Source organism: Carcharodon carcharias, chromosome 23 (genome assembly GCF_017639515.1).
Source record: "Carcharodon carcharias isolate sCarCar2 chromosome 23, sCarCar2.pri, whole genome shotgun sequence".
NCBI classification, from domain to species: domain Eukaryota; kingdom Metazoa; phylum Chordata; class Chondrichthyes; order Lamniformes; family Lamnidae; genus Carcharodon; species Carcharodon carcharias.
In genome coordinates this window covers 1,206,623-1,225,726 of record NC_054489.1, presented here as the reverse complement: position 1 = coordinate 1,225,726, position 19,104 = coordinate 1,206,623, and the positions used below count along the sequence as shown (strand labels likewise).

At 44.8% G+C, this 19,104-nt stretch overlaps 2 protein-coding genes across 6 annotated transcripts in view; one reads left to right on the top strand and one right to left on the bottom strand.

The window, feature by feature from the left end:
- naglu (N-acetylglucosaminidase, alpha) overlaps positions 1-18,635 on the top strand; it is a 52,149-nt gene extending 33,514 nt beyond the window's left edge. The window contains exon 6 of the mRNA XM_041173315.1: positions 15,887-18,635. Within this exon, the coding sequence (XP_041029249.1) occupies positions 15,887-17,091 (1,205 nt within the window). The 3' untranslated portion in view covers positions 17,092-18,635. The remainder of the gene's footprint in view (positions 1-15,886) is intronic.
- The window catches only part of cntnap1 (contactin associated protein 1), a 1,152,571-nt gene that overhangs the window by 273,245 nt on the left and 860,222 nt on the right, over positions 1-19,104 (bottom strand). The window lies entirely within an intron of this gene.

The window sequence follows — 19,104 nt, the reverse complement described above, 5'->3', positions numbered from 1 at the left end:
AGTGCTAAGGAACGCAAGCTGCAACAACTCATTGACACCAACACCCATCTAGGACCCTCCACCCCTGCCTGTTTCTCCGTCCCCACCCTTTCCAACCCCAGCCGTGTATTCACTATACCCCCTGACCTTCCCCTCTCCGATGCTGAACGTTCAGTGCTCAGCAAAGGACTTAGTTTCATACCCTTAAGCCCTCACCTCAATGAATTTCGGGCTCGGCATGATGCTGAACTCTTCTTCCGCCGTCTTCGTCTCCGGGCTCACTTCTTTGGGCAGGAGTCCTCTCCCAGTTCAACGGATCCTTTTACCCATCTCCAATATTCTCCCTCCACCTGGACCCCTCCCTCTGGATTCTTACCTTCTCTTGATCTTTTCATTGAGAACTGTCGGCGCGACATTAGTCGTCTCAATTTCTCTGCTCCTCTCACCCATTCTAACCTGTCTCTCTCTGAACTTACTGCACTCCATTCTCTCAGGTCCAACCCTGACGTTGTCATCAAACCCGCTGACAAGGGTGGTGCTGTTGTTGTCTGGCGCACTGACCTCTACCTCGCGGAGGCTGAGCGTCAACTCGCAGACACTTCCTCCTACCTCTCCCTGGACCATGACCCCACCACTGAACATCAAGCCATTGTTTCCAGGACTGTCACTGACCTCATCTCCTCTGGGGAACTCCCTCCCACAGCTTCCAACCTGATAGTCTCCCAACCTCGGACGGCCCGCTTCTATTTCCTACCCAAAATCCACAAACAGAACTGCCCCGGTAGACCGATCGTCTCAGCTTGTTCCTGCCCCACAGAACTCATTTCTCGTTATCTTGACTCCCTTCTCTCTCCCCTTGTCCAGTCCCTTCCCACCTACATCCGTGATTCCTCTGACACCTTACGTCACATCAACAATTTCCAGTTCCCTGGCCCCAACCGCTTCCTCTTCACCATGGACGTCCAATCCCTCTACACCTCCATCCCCCACCAGGATGGTCTGAGGGCCCTTAGCTTCTTCCTCGAACAGAGGCCCGAACAATCCCCATCCACCACTACTCTCCTCCGTCTGGCTGAACTTGTTCTCACACTGAACAATTTCTCCTTCAACTCCTCTCACTTCCTCCAAATAAAAGGTGTGGCTATGGGTACCCGCATGGGCCCCAGCTATGCCTGTCTCTTTATGGGGTATGTGGAACATTCCTTGTTGCAGTCCTACTCCGGCCCCCTTCCACAACTCTTTCTCCGGTACATCGATGATTACTTCGGTGCCGCTTCATGCTCTCGTCAGGACTTGGAAAAATTTATTAATTTTGCTTCCAATCTCCACCCCTCCATCATTTTCACGTGGTCCACCTCTGACACTTCCCTTCCCTTCCTTGACCTCTCTGTCTCAATCTCTGGTGATAGACTGTCCACCAATATCCATTACAAACCCACCGACTCCCACAGCTATCTCGACTACAGCTCCTCACACCCCGCTTCCTGTAAGGACTCCATCCCATTCTCTCAGTTCCTTCGCCTCCGTCGCATCTGTTCCGATGATGCTACATTCAAAAACAGTTCCTCTGACATGTCCTCCTTCTTCCTCAACCGAGGTTTTCCACCCACGGTCGTTGACAGGGCCCTCAACCGTGTCCGGCCCATCTCCCGCGCATCCGCCCTCACGCCTTCTCCTCCCTCCCAGAAACATGATAGGGTCCCCCTTGTCCTCACTTATCACCCCACCAGCCTCCGCATTCAAAGGATCATCCTTCGCCACTTCCGCCAACTCCAGCATGATGCCCCCACCAAACACATCTTCCCTTCACCCCCCCTTATTGGCATTCCGTAGGGATCGCTCCCTCCGGGACACCCTGGTCCACTCCTCCATCACCCCCTACTCCTCAACCCCCTCCTATGGCACCACCCCATGCCCACGCAAAAGATGCAACACCATCCCCTTCACTTCCTCTCTCCTCACCGTCCAAGGACCCAAACACTCCTTTCAAGTGAAGCAGCATTTCACTTGCATTTCCCCCAACTTAGTCTACTGCATTCGTTGCTCCCAATGTGGTCTCCTCTACATTGGAGAGACCAAACGTAAACTGGGCGACCGCTTTGCAGAACACCTGCGGTCTGTCCGCAAGAATGACCCAAACCTCCCTGTCGCTTGCCATTTCAACACTCCACCCTGCTCTCTTGCCCACATGTCTGTCCTTGGCTTGCTGCATTGTTCCAGTGAAGCCCAACGCAAACTGGAGGAACAACACCTCATCTTCCGACTAGGGACTTTATAGCCTTCCGGACTGAATATTGAATTCAACAACTTTAGGTCGTAAGCTCCCTCCCCCATCCCCACCCACTTTCTGTTTCCCCCTTCCCTTTTTTTCCAATAAATTATAAAGATTTTCCTTTTCCCACCTATTTCCATTATATAAAAAAAAACCCCCACTAGAGCTATACCTTGAGTGCCCTACCATCCATTCTTAATTAGCACATTCGTTTAGATAATATCACCAACTTTAATTTTAACACCTATGTGTTCTATTGTACTATTGTCGTTGACATCTTTTGATGATCTGCTTCTATCACTGCTTGTTTGTCCCTACAACCACACGCCCCCCCTCCACCTCTTTGTCTCTCTATCTCTCCGCCCCCCACACACACACCTTAAACCAGCTTATATTTCAACTCTTTCTTGGACTCGAACGCAAGTTCTGTCGAAGGGTCATGAGGACTTGAAACGTCAACTCTTTTCTTCTCCGCCGATGCTGCCAGACCTGCTGAGTTTTTCCAGGTAATTCTGTTTTTGACATAGAAACAGGCTATTCAACACAACTGGTCCATGCCAGTGTTTCTGCTCCACTTGAGCCCCCTTCCATATTTCTTCACCTAAATCCATCATCGTAACTCTCAATTGCCTTCTCCCTCATATGCTTGTTTAGTTTCCCCTTAAATGCATCTATACTATTTGCTAAAACCATTCCTTTGGTGGCGAGTTCCACATTCTTACCCACTCTTTGGGTAAAGAAGTTTCTTTTGAATTTCCTATTGCATTTCGTGGTAACTATCTTGTATTGATGGCCTCTAGTAATGCTCTTGCGCACAAGTAGAAACTTTCTCTCCATATCCACTCTCTCAAAATCTTACATAATTTTAAAGATCTTTATTACGTCACCCCTCAGTGTTTTTCAGGAAAGAAGAGACATGATCTATCAGCCCTTTCCTGATTTGTCTTTTCACACGTTTCTGGTATCACCCTTGCAAATCTTCCCTGCACCCTTTCCAGTGCCTCTATATCCTTTGTATAATATGGTTACCAGAACTGCATGCAGTCTCAAAGTGTGGTCTAACCAAGGTTTGATAAAGGGTTAGCATAACGTCCCTACTTTTCATTTCTGTCCCCTGGAAATAAAACCTGGTGCTTGCTTTGCTTTTTTCAAGGCTTTTTTTATGGCGCAACATTTAGTGATTTATGTATTTGTACTCCGAGGTTCCTTTGTTCCTCTACACCATCTAGACTAGCATCTGCAAGTAATAAGTGACCTCCCTATCCTTTCTACCAATACATACCACCTCACATTCATCTGTATCAAACTTAATTTTCCAATTACTTGCCCATTCAGCATGTTTTTTTTATTCATTTACGGGATGCGGGTGTCGCTGGCTAAGCCAGCATTTATTGTTCATTCCTAATTGCCCTTGAGAAGGTGGTGGTGAGCTGCCATCTTGAACAGCTACAGTCCCGGTGGTGTAGGTACACCCACAGTACTGTCAGGGAAAGAGTTCCAGGATTTTGTTATGACACAGCAGTTTTTAAAGGCTGAGTTATTTAAAATCCCAGAGGTAAATTTAAACAACTGTTATAACCTATATTTTCAATTGATATGTTTTAGGTTGCAGCTCTAAATTCAGGAATAAAACCACCAGTTCTCCAGAGGTTTTTATGTCAAACTAAAAAATACCTTTATTAATTTACAACAAAGTATTAAACACATGTACATGGCTACAAATTACTACTATCATAACTTTTTAACAAATTCCCAAATGAATCTCCACTAAGGCAACAACAACTCATAGACTTTAAGCAGACACCACACAAAGCACTTTTATCTTACCAATTCAAAATGAGGTTCCTTTCAATTTGGTTCCTTTACAGATAGTTGTAGGCTTACAGACCTTGATCTTACATGCCTCTGCCTTTCATGCAAAAACTCCTCTCAGGTTATACCCAGCCTGAATGCAAATTCTCATTGTATCACCTGGCCCTTTGAACTCCACCTCTTCTAACAATAAAACCCCTTTCATAGTACTAATTTTATTAGTAATATAAACATTGCTTGATGTCTTCTAGCTAGGTGCAAGATTTCACTCCACTTCTTGAATGCTCTATTCAACAAAATGCAAATGTACTCTTTGCCTCTCTGTTTACATCTCAAAACTACTACACATCAAAGCACCCAGACTAGCTGGCTTTAATCCAATTAACACACACATACAGACTAAACCTCTATTTCAAAAAATTAATTTCCAATAAAGTTATATACATTAACAGTTTCATGACAATTTTGATCCAGCGACAATGAAGGAATGTCAGGACGGTGAGTGGTTTGGAGAGGAACTTCCAGGTGGTGGTGTTCCCATGATGGTAGCAGTCGTGGGTTTGGAAGGTGCTGCCTAAGGAGCCTTGTGAGTTTCTACAGTGCATCTTATAGATAGTACACGCTACTATTCGTCGGTGGTGGAAAGAGTGAATGTTTGTGGAAGGGGTGCCAATCAAGCAGGCTGCTTTGCCCTGGGTGGTGTCAAGCTTCTTGAGTGTTGTTGGAGCAGCACCCATCCAGGCAAGTGGAGTGTATTCCATCACGCTTCTGACTTGTGCCTTGTAGATGGTGGACACACTTTGGGGAATCAGGATGTGAGTTACTTGTCGCAGGATTCCTAGCCTCTGACCTGCTCTTGTAGCCACAGTATTTATATGGCTAGTCCAGTTCAGATTCTGGTCAATGGTAACCCCCAGGATGTTGATAGTGGGGGATTCAGTGTTGGTAGTGCAATTGAATATCAAGGGACGATGGTTACATTCTCCCTTGTTGGAGATGGTCATTCCCTGGAACTTGTGTGGAGTGGTTGTTACTTGACACTTATCAGCCCAAGCCTGGATATTGTCCAGGTCTTGCTGCATTTGGACATGGACTGCTTCAATATGTGAGGAGTTATGAATGGTGCTAAACATTGTGCAATCATCAGCAAACATTGCCACTCCTGACCTTATGATGGATGGAAGGTCATCGATGGAACAGCTGAAGATGGTTGTTGCAGTATTGACTATACCCTCCTCAGTATTGACTATAGCTCCCAATTTAGTGTCATTCACGAATTTAGAAATTTTGTTTTGATTTCAAAGTCCAAATTTTTAATGTAAATTGTGAACAGCAGTGGTCCCAGTAATGATCCTTGCGGAAAACCGCTTCTCACCTTCTCCACTCTGAATAACCAGCCTTTATTCCTGCTCTCTGCTTTCTGTCTTGAAGCCAGCAAGCAATCCACTCTTCCATTTGTCTCCAACTCCACATTCTCTGACCTTATATTCATTTAGTCTATTATGGGGAACTTAATCGAAGGCCTTTTGGAAATCCCCCAAAAAATACATGCACTGCATTACAATTGTCTACTCTGTTACCGCCTCAAAAAACCCAGTAAGTGCTCAAATCTTGGTATGAGTTTAATTTCTTGCTGTAACATAATGAAAGTCAGAATGTCCCAACTAAGAACAGGCTGAATTTTATGGCCCCACATGGGTGGGTTGGCGGGGGGTGGGGTGTAGTATGTTGCCCTGCACAGTGCCTATCTGGTTGCTCTGTCCCCACTGCAATTTCAGCAGTGGCAGCGGAGGCATTGGGAGGCCAAGTAATAACCACTTAAGGGCCTCCGGCCATTGAGATTTACCTGCAATGGAAGGAAGCCAGTGCTAAGTGTCCAGCCTGCCATGTTTCACTGGGTGGGCTGGTGGCCAGCCAAGAGTGTGCTTCCTTTACAAGTCCCCTTTGCCCAGCAGAGGTCGCCTCAAGGTTCCCCTACTGCCCTCAATTCTGCTAAACCCCCTGCCCAATCCATCCTGACCCTTCACCCCCTTCATTGGGGCCTGACAGCCTGGCCCCAACGAGACTCCGGACTCGCCTTTTTTCTGGACTCCATTGCAGCACGCTTCCTTCTGGGACTGCTGCAGTCCCAGCAGTGGCCATGGCTTCTGGTGGCATTACTGGTACAGGGAACTACTGGACATTTGATTGGCTGGCAACTCTTAGGGATGGGACTTCCTCTCTGTTTGGGGCAGAAGTTTGCCTCAAGCCAATTATTATGGCTGTGGGGTGAGCCAGTCAAGTGGGGGCTGGCTTGTCCCGAGATTTTTATTGGGTGGGGGATCCCATCCCAGTGTAAAATTTTGCCCCGTATGCGGGCTTGTACTTTTGCTTTAAGAAGTACATGTGTAATAAAATTAATGACTATTCATGAATAGCTACATCAAGTGTACAGACCAGAAACAGCTGTACACGCCAGCATTTATGCTCCACCTGAGCCTCCTTCCACCCCTCTTCATTTAACCCTATCAGCACGTTCTATTCCTGTCTTTCTCGTGTGCTTATCTAGCTTCCTCTTAAATGCATCTATGCTACTTGCCTGAACTGTTCCTTTCAGTAGTGAGTTCCCTAATTCTAACCACTCTCTGGGTAAACATAAACAAAAATAGCTGGAAAAACTCAGCAGGTCTGACAGCATCTGTGGAGAGGAACACAGTTAACATTTCAAGTCCATATGACTCTTCATCAGAACTAAGGAAATATAGAAAAGAGGTGAAATATAAGCTTGTTGAGGGGGGTGGAACAGGTGGAGCTGGATAGAGGGCCAGTGATAGGTGGAGGCAAAGAAGAGATTGCCAAAGATGTCATAGACAAAAGGACAAAGGGGTGTTGACGGTGGTAATATTATCTAAAGAATGTGCGAATGGTGACATTAAGGGTAGAAAGCAGGAGAAACAAGTGACAGATGGCCCTAGTGGGGGTGAAGTGGGAGGAAGGGATCGAAATGGGCTAAAAGGTGGAGATAAAACGAAATAAATTTAAAAATAGTTGGGAAAAGAAAAATATATTAAAAATTATAAACTATTGGAAAAAGGGGATCGGAAAGGGGGTGGGGATGGAGGAGAGAGTTCATGATCTGACGTTGTTGAACTTAATGCTAAGTCCAGAAGGCTGTAAAATGCCTAGTCGGAAGATGAGGTGCTGTTCCTCCACTTTGTGTTGAACTTCCCTGGAACATTGCAGCAGGCCAAGGATGGACAGGTGGGCATAAGAGCAGGGTGGTGTGTTGAAATGGCAAGCGACAGGGAAGTCTGGGTCATGCTTGCGGACAGACCGAAGGCTGGGTAAACATGTTACTTCTGAATTCCCTATTGGATTTATTAGTGACCATCTTATATTTATGGCCCCTAGCTTTGAATACCATCAGAAGTGGGAACATTTTCTCTTGTTATCTAGTAGCCATATCATGCATTCACTTAGATAATGCAGCAGGCTCTTTTTCAAGCTTTTCATGAATTAGAGTGGGATCTTGTACAGTTCACTAATATGGTTGTTATAAGCACATCATCGTGTGAAAACTTTCCTCCTATTAACTGTAAAGTCACTGACTATGTAAATAGAAATTGTCACTGTCAGGCACTGAAGGAAGATGTCACCTTGTGGGCAGTTAGTGGACAATTAATGTCAAATATTTTTCAACAGGGTTGTGTTATGATGTGGCAGTTGGTATGTGCCAGGCAGACCAAATTCACAAGGGAAGCTTGGCCACGCTATCACAACGGTTTTGCACTTTGTATTTATTACGAGAAGATTTGCACACTGAATTCAGAAGTAATTTTTGTGACTTTGTAGCAGTTTGTTACAACTGAGTTTGCTAGACCATTTCAGAGGGCATTTAAGAATCAACCACATTGCTGTAGGTCTGGAGTCACATGATGTTTACGGCATGAGTGAACCAGATGGTTTTTTTCCTTTAATTCCAGATGTTTATTGAATTCAAACACAGGTCCCCAGAGCATTAACCTGGGTCTCTGGATTACTAGTCCAGCAACAATACCACTGTGCCATCGCCTCCCCAAGGTATGATGGGTTCAGAAAAAGAAGCCATCTTTTTTTATATAAGAATGGGGGTGTCACAGAATTACCATATTTTTCATATTATTGTGGGGCATTGTAAAGTAGGTTTTGTGTGTGTGTGTGAGGATGGTTCTGTTCGTGTGGCTTATTTAATTGAATTAGAGGCAGATAGGCTGCAAGGTTGAAATTATCAAAAGAGGTGTAAAAAGGTATTTAAAATGCTAACGGGTGAGCTAGGATAAAGTCAATAGATGAGGTGTGAATGAAATTTGCATTTTAAGATCTGTGGAGAGACGGTTGGTTTTCAAAGAAACATGATAAATAGGGCAAGGTTATGATGTTTAGTGGTATTGTCTATTAATCGAAGGGAATGCTCTAGAATGCTCGGGACCCGAGTTCAAAACCCACCATGGCAGATGGTGGAATTTGAATTCAATAAAAATCCAGAAATGAAAGTCTAATGATGACCATTGTCGATTGTTGTAAAAACCCACCTTGTTTACTCTATAGAAATCTATTGTCCTTACCTATTCTGGCCTACATGTAACTCCAGAACCACAGCAATGTAGTTGACTCTTAAATGCCCTCTGATGGCCTAGCAAGCCACTCAGCGGTAACAAACTGCTACAAAGTCACAAAAAATGAATGAAACAGGACAGACCACCCGGCATCGACCTAGGCACTGGAAACGACAATGGCAATCTCAGCCCTGTCGATCCTGCAAAGTCCTCCTTACTAATATCTGGGGGCTAGTGCCAAAATTGAGAGAGCTGTCTCACAGACTAGTCAAGCAACAGCCTGACATAGTCATCCACACTGAATCATATCTTACAGATAATGTCCCAGACACCACTATCAGAATATGCCCTGTCCCACCGGCAAGACAGATCCAGCAGAGTTAGAGGCACAGTGGTATACAGTCGGGAGGGAGTTGCCCTGGGAGTCCTGAACATCGACTCCGGACCCCATGAAGTCTCATGGCATCAGGTCAAAACATGAGCAAAGAAACCTCCTGCTGATTACCACGTACCCCTCCTTCAGCTGGTGATTCACTTCTCCTCCATGTTGAACATCACTTGGAGGAAGCACTGAGGGTGGCAAGGGCACAGAATGTACTCTGGGTGGGGACTTCAATGTCCATCATCAAGAGTGGCTCAGTAGCACCACTACTAACCGAGCTGGTTCAGTTCTAAATGACATAGCTGCTATACTGGGTCTGCGGCAAGTGGTGAGGGAACCAATAAGAGGGAAAAACATACCTGACCTCATTCTCACCAACCTGCCTGCCGCAGATGCATCTGTCCATGACAGTATCGGTAGGAGTGACCATCGCATAGTCGCTGTGGAGACAAAGTCCCGCCTTCACATTGAGGATACATACCATCGTGTTATGGGCACTACCACCGTGCTAAATGGGATAGATTTTGAACAGATCTAGCAACTTAAGACTGGGCATCCATGAGGCGCTGTGGGCCATCAGCAGCAGCAGGATTGTACTCGAACACAATCTGTAACCTCATGGCCTGGCATATCCCCCACTCTACCATTACCATCAAGCCAGGGGATCAACCCTGGTTCAATGAAGAGTGCAGGAGGGCATGCCAGGAGTAGAACCAGGCATACCTAAAAATGAGGTGTCAGCCTGGTGAAGCTATATCACAGGACTACTTGCATGCCAAACAGCGTAAGCAGCAAGTGAAAGACAGGGCTAAGCGATCTCACAACCAACGGACCAGATCTAAGCTCTGCAGTCCTGCCACATCCAGTCGCGAATGGTGGTGGACAATTAAACAACTCACTGGTGGAGGAGGCTTCACAAATATCCCCATCCTCAATGATGGAGGAGCCCAGCACAGCAGTGCAAAAAATCAGGCTGAATCATTGGCAACAATCTTCAGCCAGAAGTGCTGAGTGGATGATGCACCCGGCTTCCTCCGGAGGTTCCCAGCATCAGACAGTCTTCAGCCAATTCGATTCACTCCATGTGATATCAAGAAACGGCTGAAGGCATTGGATACTGCAAAGGCTATGGAGCCCAGCAATAATACTGAAGACTTGTGCTCCAGAACTTGCCACGCCCCTAGCCAAGCTGTTCCAGATTAGATAAAACACTGGTGTCTACCTGGCTATGTGGAAAATTGCCCAGGTATGTCTTATACACAAAAAGCATGACAAATCCAACCCAGCCAATTACTGCCCTATCAGTCTACTCTTCATATCAGTAATGGAAGGGGTCATTAACAATCCTATCAAGCGGCACTTGCTTAGTAATGACCTGCTGACTGATGCCCGGTTTGGGTTCCGCCAGGGCCACTCAGCTCCTGACCTCATAACAGCCTTGGTTCAAACATGGATAAAAGATCTGAACTCCCAAGATGAGGTGAGAGTGACTGCCCTTGATATCAAGGTGGCATTTGACCAAGTGTGGCATCAAGGAGCCCTAGCAAAACTGGAGTCAATGGGAATCAGGGGAAAAACTATCCACTGGTTGAGTCATACCTCGCCCAAAGGAAGATGGTTGTGTTGTTGGAGGTCAGTCATCTCAGCTACAGGACATCACTGCAGGAGTTCCTCCAGGGTAGTGTCCTTGACCCAACCATCTTCAGCTGCTTCATCAATGACCTTCCTTCCATCATCAGGTCAGAAGTGGGATTGTTCACTGATGATTGCACAATGTTCAGCACCATGCAGTCTATGCCCAAATGCAGCAAGACCTGGACAATATCCAGGCTTGGGCTGACAAGTGGCAAGTAACATTCACGCCACACAAGTGTCAGGCAGTGACCATCTCTAAAAGAGAGAATGCAACCATCGTCCCTTGATGTTCAATAGCATTACCTTCACTGAATCCCCCACTATCAACATCCTGGGGGTTACCATAAACTAGAAACAGAACTGGACTAGCCATATAAATACTATGGCAAAAATAAACACAAAAAACTGCGGATGCTGGAAATCCAAAACAAAAACAGAATTACCTGGAAAAACTCAGCAGGTCTGGCAGCATCGGCGGAGAAGAAAAGAGTTGACGTTTTGAGTCCTCATGACCCTTCGACAGAACTAGGTGAATCCAAGGAAGGGGTGAAATACAAGCTGGTTTAAGGTGTGTGTGTAGGGGGGCGGGGTTGGGGGGGGGTGGGGTTGGGTGGGGGGGAGAGAAGTGGAGGGGGGGGTGTGGTTGTAGGAACAAGCAAGCAGTGATAGAAGCAGATCATCAATAGATGTCACAGACAACAGAACAAAAGAACACTTAGGTGTTGAAGTTGGTGATATATATCTAAACGAATGTGCTAATTAAGAATGGATGGTAGGGCACTTTGCCGTTTCAACGGATCCTTTCACCCACCTCCAATATTCTCCCTCCACCTGGACCCCTCCCTCTGGATTCTTACCTTCTCTTGATCTTTTCATTGAGAACTGTCGGCGCGACATTAGTCGTCTCAATTTCTCTGCTCCTCTCACCCATTCTAATCTCTCTCTCTCTGTGAACTTACTGCACTCCATTCTCTCAGGTCCAACCCTGACATCGTCATCAAACCCGCTGACAAGGGTGGTGCTGTTGTTGTCTGGCGCACTGACCTCTACCTCGTGGAGGCTGAGCGTCAACTCGCAGACACTTCCTCCTACCTCTCCCTGGACCATGACCCCACCACTGAACATCAAGCCATTGTTTCCAGGACTGTCACTGACCTCATCTCCTCTGGGGATCTTCCTCCCACAGCTTCCAACCTGATAGTCGCCCAACCTCGGACGGCCCGCTTCTACCTCTACCCAAAATCCACAAACAGAACTGTCCCAGTAGACCAATCGTGTCAGTTGCTCCTGCCCCACAGAACTCATTTCTCGTTATCTTGACTCCCTTCTCTCTCCCCATGTCCAGTCCCTTCCCATCTACATCCGTGATTCCTCTGACACCTTACGTCACATCAACAATTTCCAGTTCCCTGGCCCCAACCGCTTCCTCTTCACCATGGACGTCCAATCCCGCTACACCTCCATCCCCCACCAGGATGGTCTGAGGGCCCTTAGCTTCTTCCTCGAACAAAGGCCCGAACAATCCCCATCCACCACTACTCTCCTCCGTCTGGCTGAACTTGTTCTCACACTGAACAATTTCTCCTTCAACTCCTCTCACTTCCTCCAAATAAAAGGTGTGGCTATGGGTACCCGCATGGGCCCCAGCTATGCCTATCTCTTTATGGGGTATGTGGAACATTCCTTGTTGCAGCCCTACTCCAGCCCCCTTCCACAACTCTTTCTACGGTACATCGATGATTACTTCGGTGCTGCTTCATGCTCTCGTTGGGACTTGGAAAAATTTATTAATTTTGCTTCCAATGTCCACCCCTCCATCATTTTCACGTGGTCCATCTCTGACACTTCCCTTCCCTTCCTTGACCTCGCTGTCTCAATCTCTGGTGATAGACTGTCCACCAAGATCCATTACAAGCCTACCGACTCCCACAGCTACCTTGACTACAGCTCCTCACACCCCGCTTCCTGTAAGGACTCCATCCCATTCTCTCAGTTCCTTCGCCTCCGTCGCATCTGTTCCAATGATGCTACCTTCAAAAACAGTTCCTCTGACATGTCCTCCTTCTTCCTTAACCGAGGTTTTCCACCCACGGTCGTTGACAGGGCCCTCAACCATGTCCGGCCCATCTCCCGCGCATCCGCCCTCACGCCTTCTCCTCCCTCCCAGAAACATGATAGGGTCCCCCTTGTCCTCACTTATCACCCTACCAGCCTCCGCATTCAAAGGATCATCCTCCGCCATTTCTGCCAACTCCAGCATGATGCCACCACCAAACAAATCCTCCCTTCACCTCCCCTGTCGGCATTCCATAGGGATCGTTCCCTCCGGGACACCCTGGTCCACTCCTCCATCACCCCCTACTCCTCAACCCCCACCTATGGCACCTCCCCATGCCCACGCAAAAGATGTAACACCTGCCCCTTCACTTCCTCTCTCCTCACCTTCCAAGGTCCCAAACACTCCTTTCAAGTGAAGCAACATTTCACTTGCATTTCCCCCAACTTAGTCTACTGCATTCGTTGCTCCCAATGCGGTCTCCTCCACATTGGAGAGACCAAACGTAAACTGGGCGACCGCTTTGCAGAACACCTGTGGTCTGTCCGCAAGAATGACCCAAACCTCCCTGTCGCTTGCCATTTCAACACTCCACCCTGCTCTCTTGCCCACATGTCTGTCCTTGGCTTGCTGCATTGTTCCAGTGAAGCCCAACGCAAACTGGAGGAACAACACCTCATCTTCCGACTAGGCACTTTACAGCCTTCCGGACTGAATATTGAATTCAACAACTTAGGTCTCCCTCCTCCATCCCCACCCCCTTTCTGTTTCTTCCCCCTTCCTTTTGTTTTTTTCCAATAAATTATATAGATTTTTCTTTTTCCCACCTATTTCCATTATTTTTAAATATTTTTAAATCTTTTATGCTCCCTCCACCCCCACTAGAGCTATACCTTGCGTGCCCTACCATCCATTCTTAATTAGCACATTCATTTAGATATATATCACCAACTTCAACACCTATGTGTTCTTTTATTCTGTTGTCTGTGACATCTTTTGATGATCTGCTTCTATCACTGCTTGCTTGTCCCTACAACCACACCCCCGCCTCCACTTCTCTCCCCCCACCCAACCCACCGCCCCCCACACACACACACCTTAAACCAGCTTATATTTCACCCCTTCCTTGGATTCAACTAGTTCTGTCGAAGGGTCATGAGACTCGAAACGTCAACTCTTCTCTGCCGATGCTGCCAGACCTGCTGTGTTTTTCCAGGTAATTCTGTTTTTGTTTTAAATACTGTGGCTTCAAGAGCAGGTCAGAGGCTCGAAATCCTGTGACAAGTAACTCACCTCCTTACTCCCCAAAGCCTGTCCACCATCTACAACGCACGTCACAAATGGGATGGAGTACTTTCCACTTGCCTGGATGAGGTGCAGCTTCCACAACACCTAAGAAGCTTGACACCATCCAGGACAAAGCACTACAAAGGATTAGCACTACATCCCTAAACATTCACTCCCCTCACCACTGACATACAATAGCAGCAGCGTGTACCATCTACAAGATGCACTGCAGGAATTCACCAAGGTTCCTTCAACAGCACCTTCCAAACCCACGACCACTACCATCTAGAAGGACAAGGGTAGCAGATAGATGGGAACAACACCACCTAGAAGTTACCCTCCAAGTCACTCACCATCCTGACTTGGAAATATATTGCCGTTCCTTCACTGTCGCTGAGTCAATATCCTGGAACTCCCTGCCTAACAGCACTGTGGGTGTACCTATACCACATGGACTGCAGCAGTTCAAGAAGGCAGCTCACCACCACTTTCTCAAGGGCAACTAGGGATGGGCAATAAATGCTGGCCCAGCCAGTGAAGCCGACATCCCGTGAATTAATTTTTAAAAAAACTTCCCACATTATATTCCATCTGCCACCTTGCATTTCACTCACTTCACCTTTCTACATCTCTTTGCAGCCTTATTGTGTCCTCACAGCTCTAATTTTGTGTAATAACTGTTGCACTGTATCAAATACTTTTTAAAAATCCACACAACGTCTACTGATTCCTTCTTATCAGTCCTTCTGACACTTCCCAGTTATATTATGATTTTTAAGTGCTCTGTTTCCACATTCCAGCAATGGATTCTGACATTTTCCCTACTAGAGATGGCAGGCTAACTGGCCTATAATTCAATATTCTATAATTCTGTATTTCTCTCTGAATAGTGGGATCAGGCTGGTTACCTTCTAATCTAAAATTTAGGAAGAATTTCAAGGCCTTGAAGAAGGTCAGAGGAGATTTACTAGACTGATACCGGGATGAGGAGAAGCTGGGATTGTTCTCCGTAGAACAGAGAAGGTTATGGGAAGATTGAGTAGAGGTGTTCAAAGTTATGAGAGGTTTTGATAGAGTAACTAGGGCTAATCACTTTCCACTGGCAGAGAGATTTGTAAACCAAAATGCACAGATTTAAGGTAATTGTCAAAAGAACCAGATGAGAGATGAGATTTTTTTTCCAGTGCAATGAATCATTTTGATCTTGAATACAAAATTGCAAAGCCATGGAGAAAGAGGCTAATTGAATGGTTCTTTCAAAGAACTGGCCCAGGCCAAAGGCCTCTTCCTATGCTGTATGATTCTATGATAACTTTGCATATTGACTGGAATTTTCCAGCCTCTCCCGCTGTTGGGATCTTCTGGTCCCACCAAAATGAATGGACATTTGAATGGCTCACCACATTTTCTGGCCCGGCCCCTGCCACAACAGGGTCAGAAAATTCCACCCTGTGACTCATCCATTTTGTTATTTCATTTATTGTTTTCTCTTACCCATCTACGTGAAATGCCTTGGAACGTTTTCTGAATTCTAATAAGGAACACTACATACATGCACATTATTGTGTAATTCTGTTTGGTGCCCTGACTGTGTACAAAGAGAAAGAGGGAGAATGAGAGACGCTTTACAGAAAAAGTCATGACAAAGTAAACTTAGATGCTGTTTATGGTTTTTCTCCATGTGACCATGTCATGATGCTGGCTATAAACAGAAAAGCTTTACTTATGACCCTTTAATTATATAAACAACCATTCAGTTAAAGAATTAAAACTGTTGAAATATGTTTTTACACATATATATCACACGCAAGAGCAATACTCCTTTACAACTATCGTTGTTAAGCATCATAATTAAACTTCATTGTTTGAATATACTTTGTTTCTCACAGTGGACCCTTCAGCAGTTTGGCTTATGCAAGGATGGCTATTTGTGAACAAACCTTCATTTTGGCAGCCAGCCCAAATCAAAGCTTTGTTACATGGAGTACCATTGGGAAGGATGATTATTTTGGATTTGTTTGCTGACGGTAGACCAGCATATTCCTTCACCGAGTCTTTCTATGGACAACCTTTTATATGGTGCATGTTGCATAATTTTGGTGGCAACACAGGGATGTATGGAACAGTAGAAACAATAAATAAAGGGCCTTTTGAAGCTAGGTTTTTCCCAAATTCCACCATGGTGGGTACAGGAATAACACCAGAAGGAATTGAACAGAATGATGTTGTATATGAGCTAATGAATGAAATTGGCTGGTGCAAAGAGCCTTTAAACCTCACAGAATGGGTTATGTCATATGCAGAGAGACGATATGGAAAGAAAAATGATGATGCTATAGCTACATGGCTGTTGTTATTACAAAGTGTCTACAATAATACTTTATATCGACGAGACCACAACAGAAGTCCATTGGTTCACAAACCTTCTTTGAAATTGGATACTTCTTTATGGTATAACAAAAGTGATGTCTATGAAGCATGGAGGCGGATGCAAACAGCTGTTTCTGATCTGTTCTCTAGTGAGACCTTCAGATATGACCTTGTTGATGTGACAAGGCAATCTGTTCAGCTCTTAGTTTCAGAATTTTATGAAGACCTCAAGAATGCATTCTTAAAATATTCCATCGTGGGGCTGCAGACTTCAGGAAATGTCTTAGTGTATGACTTGCTACCTGAACTTGACAACCTCTTGTCCAGCGACAAACACTTTTTATTGGGCCACTGGTTACAAACAGCTCGGTCCTTGGCAACAAATGAAAAAGAAGCCAACCAATATGAATTCAATGCTCGTAGTCAAATTACTCTTTGGGGGCCAGATGGGAATCTTTTGGACTATGCCAACAAGCAGTGGGGTGGTTTAGTTAATGACTATTATGCACTTCGTTGGGATCTCTTTGTGAAGACACTTATTAAGTGTCTTGAGAAGAGAATTCCCTTCAATCAAGCCCACTTCAACCAAATTGTCTTTCAAGTGGAACAAAACTTTATTATAAACAAAGTAAAATATCCAGACAAACCAGTGGGAAATACCTTTGAGATTGCAAAAAAATTGTTCCTGGAATATTATCCCCAGGCAATGAAAAGACTCAATTAATAATGAATTCAGTATTGGTATGCATGCATGTTTAGTTTGGTTTAATTTTAAAGTGCAGTAGCCTCTTAAGTTGCTCTTCAATGTAGTACATATTGGTTATGTACTGGTCATTCCTGTGAAGTAAAGGATATACTCAAAAAAAAAAGTTTTAAAAACTTTATCAGCTATGTTCCAATGTCATCAGCTAAAAAAGCAAAACTTTAATCTATTTTTCCTGGTATTAAGTTTTTAATGATCTGGTCTTAACTGTCCAGTGAACTCTGCAAATTTCAGCCATTTTAAACCTTGGGATGTTAAGCATTAATGGTCCTTGTTTGTTAAAAATATATTCCCTAGGCCAGATTTTATCCAGCCAGCAGAAAGCCCAATATACTGCACGTCTGGTGAGCTGAATCATCTCCAAGGACATTTCAGGCATATGTTGCCTAAGTTGTAAGATTTTATTTTTCTCTATAACATTTGATTTTGTATTTCTCTTTTTATCCTATTTTATCGAAATAATTATCCAACAACGGCAATGGGGCAAATGTTTGGGACTACTGTTTTCCTGTAACACTTGGATAAAATCAAACTCTCTGATGGAGATACCATATGGAGACTGTAGGATGCAATTGCTTACACATCTACAATTCATTGCATTGGTATCATGATATTTAGTCTGTCTGTCATAATAAATCCTACTTTCTAACTTCAGTTTAACTTAGCAGAATTTGATATAGACCTTAGTAATGTCTAAGTAAATCGCTCATGCATAGGATGTAGGACAAAGGAACAGGCCATTTTGCATGATCCTTTCTTTGTTTATGCATCACTTGAGCCTCCTCCCATTTTTCCTCATGCAAATCTACCCAGTGTAACCCTCTATTCACTTCTCCCTCATGCTTGTCTAGCTTCCCCCTTAAATTCATCAATACCAATCACTTTAACCACTCCCTGTGGTAGCGAGTTCCACATTCTCACCAGTCTTCTTAAAAAGCATCTTCTGAATTCCCTATTGGATTTCTTGGTGACTATCTTCTATCGATAGCCTCCAGTTATGTTCTTCCTCAAGTGGAAACTTACTTTCCCTATCCACTCAATCAAACCCTTTCATAATCTTAAAGATCTTTATGAGATCACCCCTGAGCCTACTTTTCAACGGAAAAGAGATCCAAATTTCAATCCTTTCCTGAAATGTATATTCATGTATTTCCGGTATCATCCTTGTAAATCCTCACTGTGCCCTTTCCAGTTCCTCTATATCCTTTTTACGATATGGCAACTAGAACTGCACAAAGCCTCTAAGTGTGGTCTAACTAAGGTTCAATAAAGATTTAGTATACCTTTACTACTTTTGAACTCTATCCCTCTAGGACTAAAACCGAATGCTTGGTTTGCTTTTTTTAAAGGCCCTGCTAATCTCTGTGCAACTTTTAGTGATTGGTGCATTTACCTTTGTTCCTCTATCACAGCTAGTCTTGCACCTTCCCAGTAATAAGTGACTTTCTTATTCTTCCTGCAAAACTCTGTAACCCATGACAGTAACATTAAAGTGTTGTACAGTACTGACCTCAAAAGATGGTCTGCTATTCTTTAGTGTTGCTTTTACTTCCTTTAATGCTCCCCACTGTGCTAGCCCTGAACTCGCATCTTCCTCTAGTTTCATATGATCTTATGATCTTAAGAAATAGGTGCAGGAGTAGGCCATTCAGCCCATTGAACCTGCTCTGTCATTTGATAAGATCGTAGTTATCTGATTGTGATCTTACCTCCACTTTCCTGCTTGTACCCTATAACTCTTAACTCCATTGTTGATCAAAAGTCTGTCTAACTCAGCCGTGAATATATTCAATGACCCAACCTCCACTGCTCTCTGGGGAAGAGAATTCCAAATACTAATGACCCACTGAGAGAAGGAATTACTGCTTGTCTGTGTCTTAAATAAGAGACCCCTTATTTTTAAATGGTGCATTCTTGTTTAAGAGGTGAAACACATTCATTGTATCTATCCTGTTAAGCGCTCTTAGGATCTGA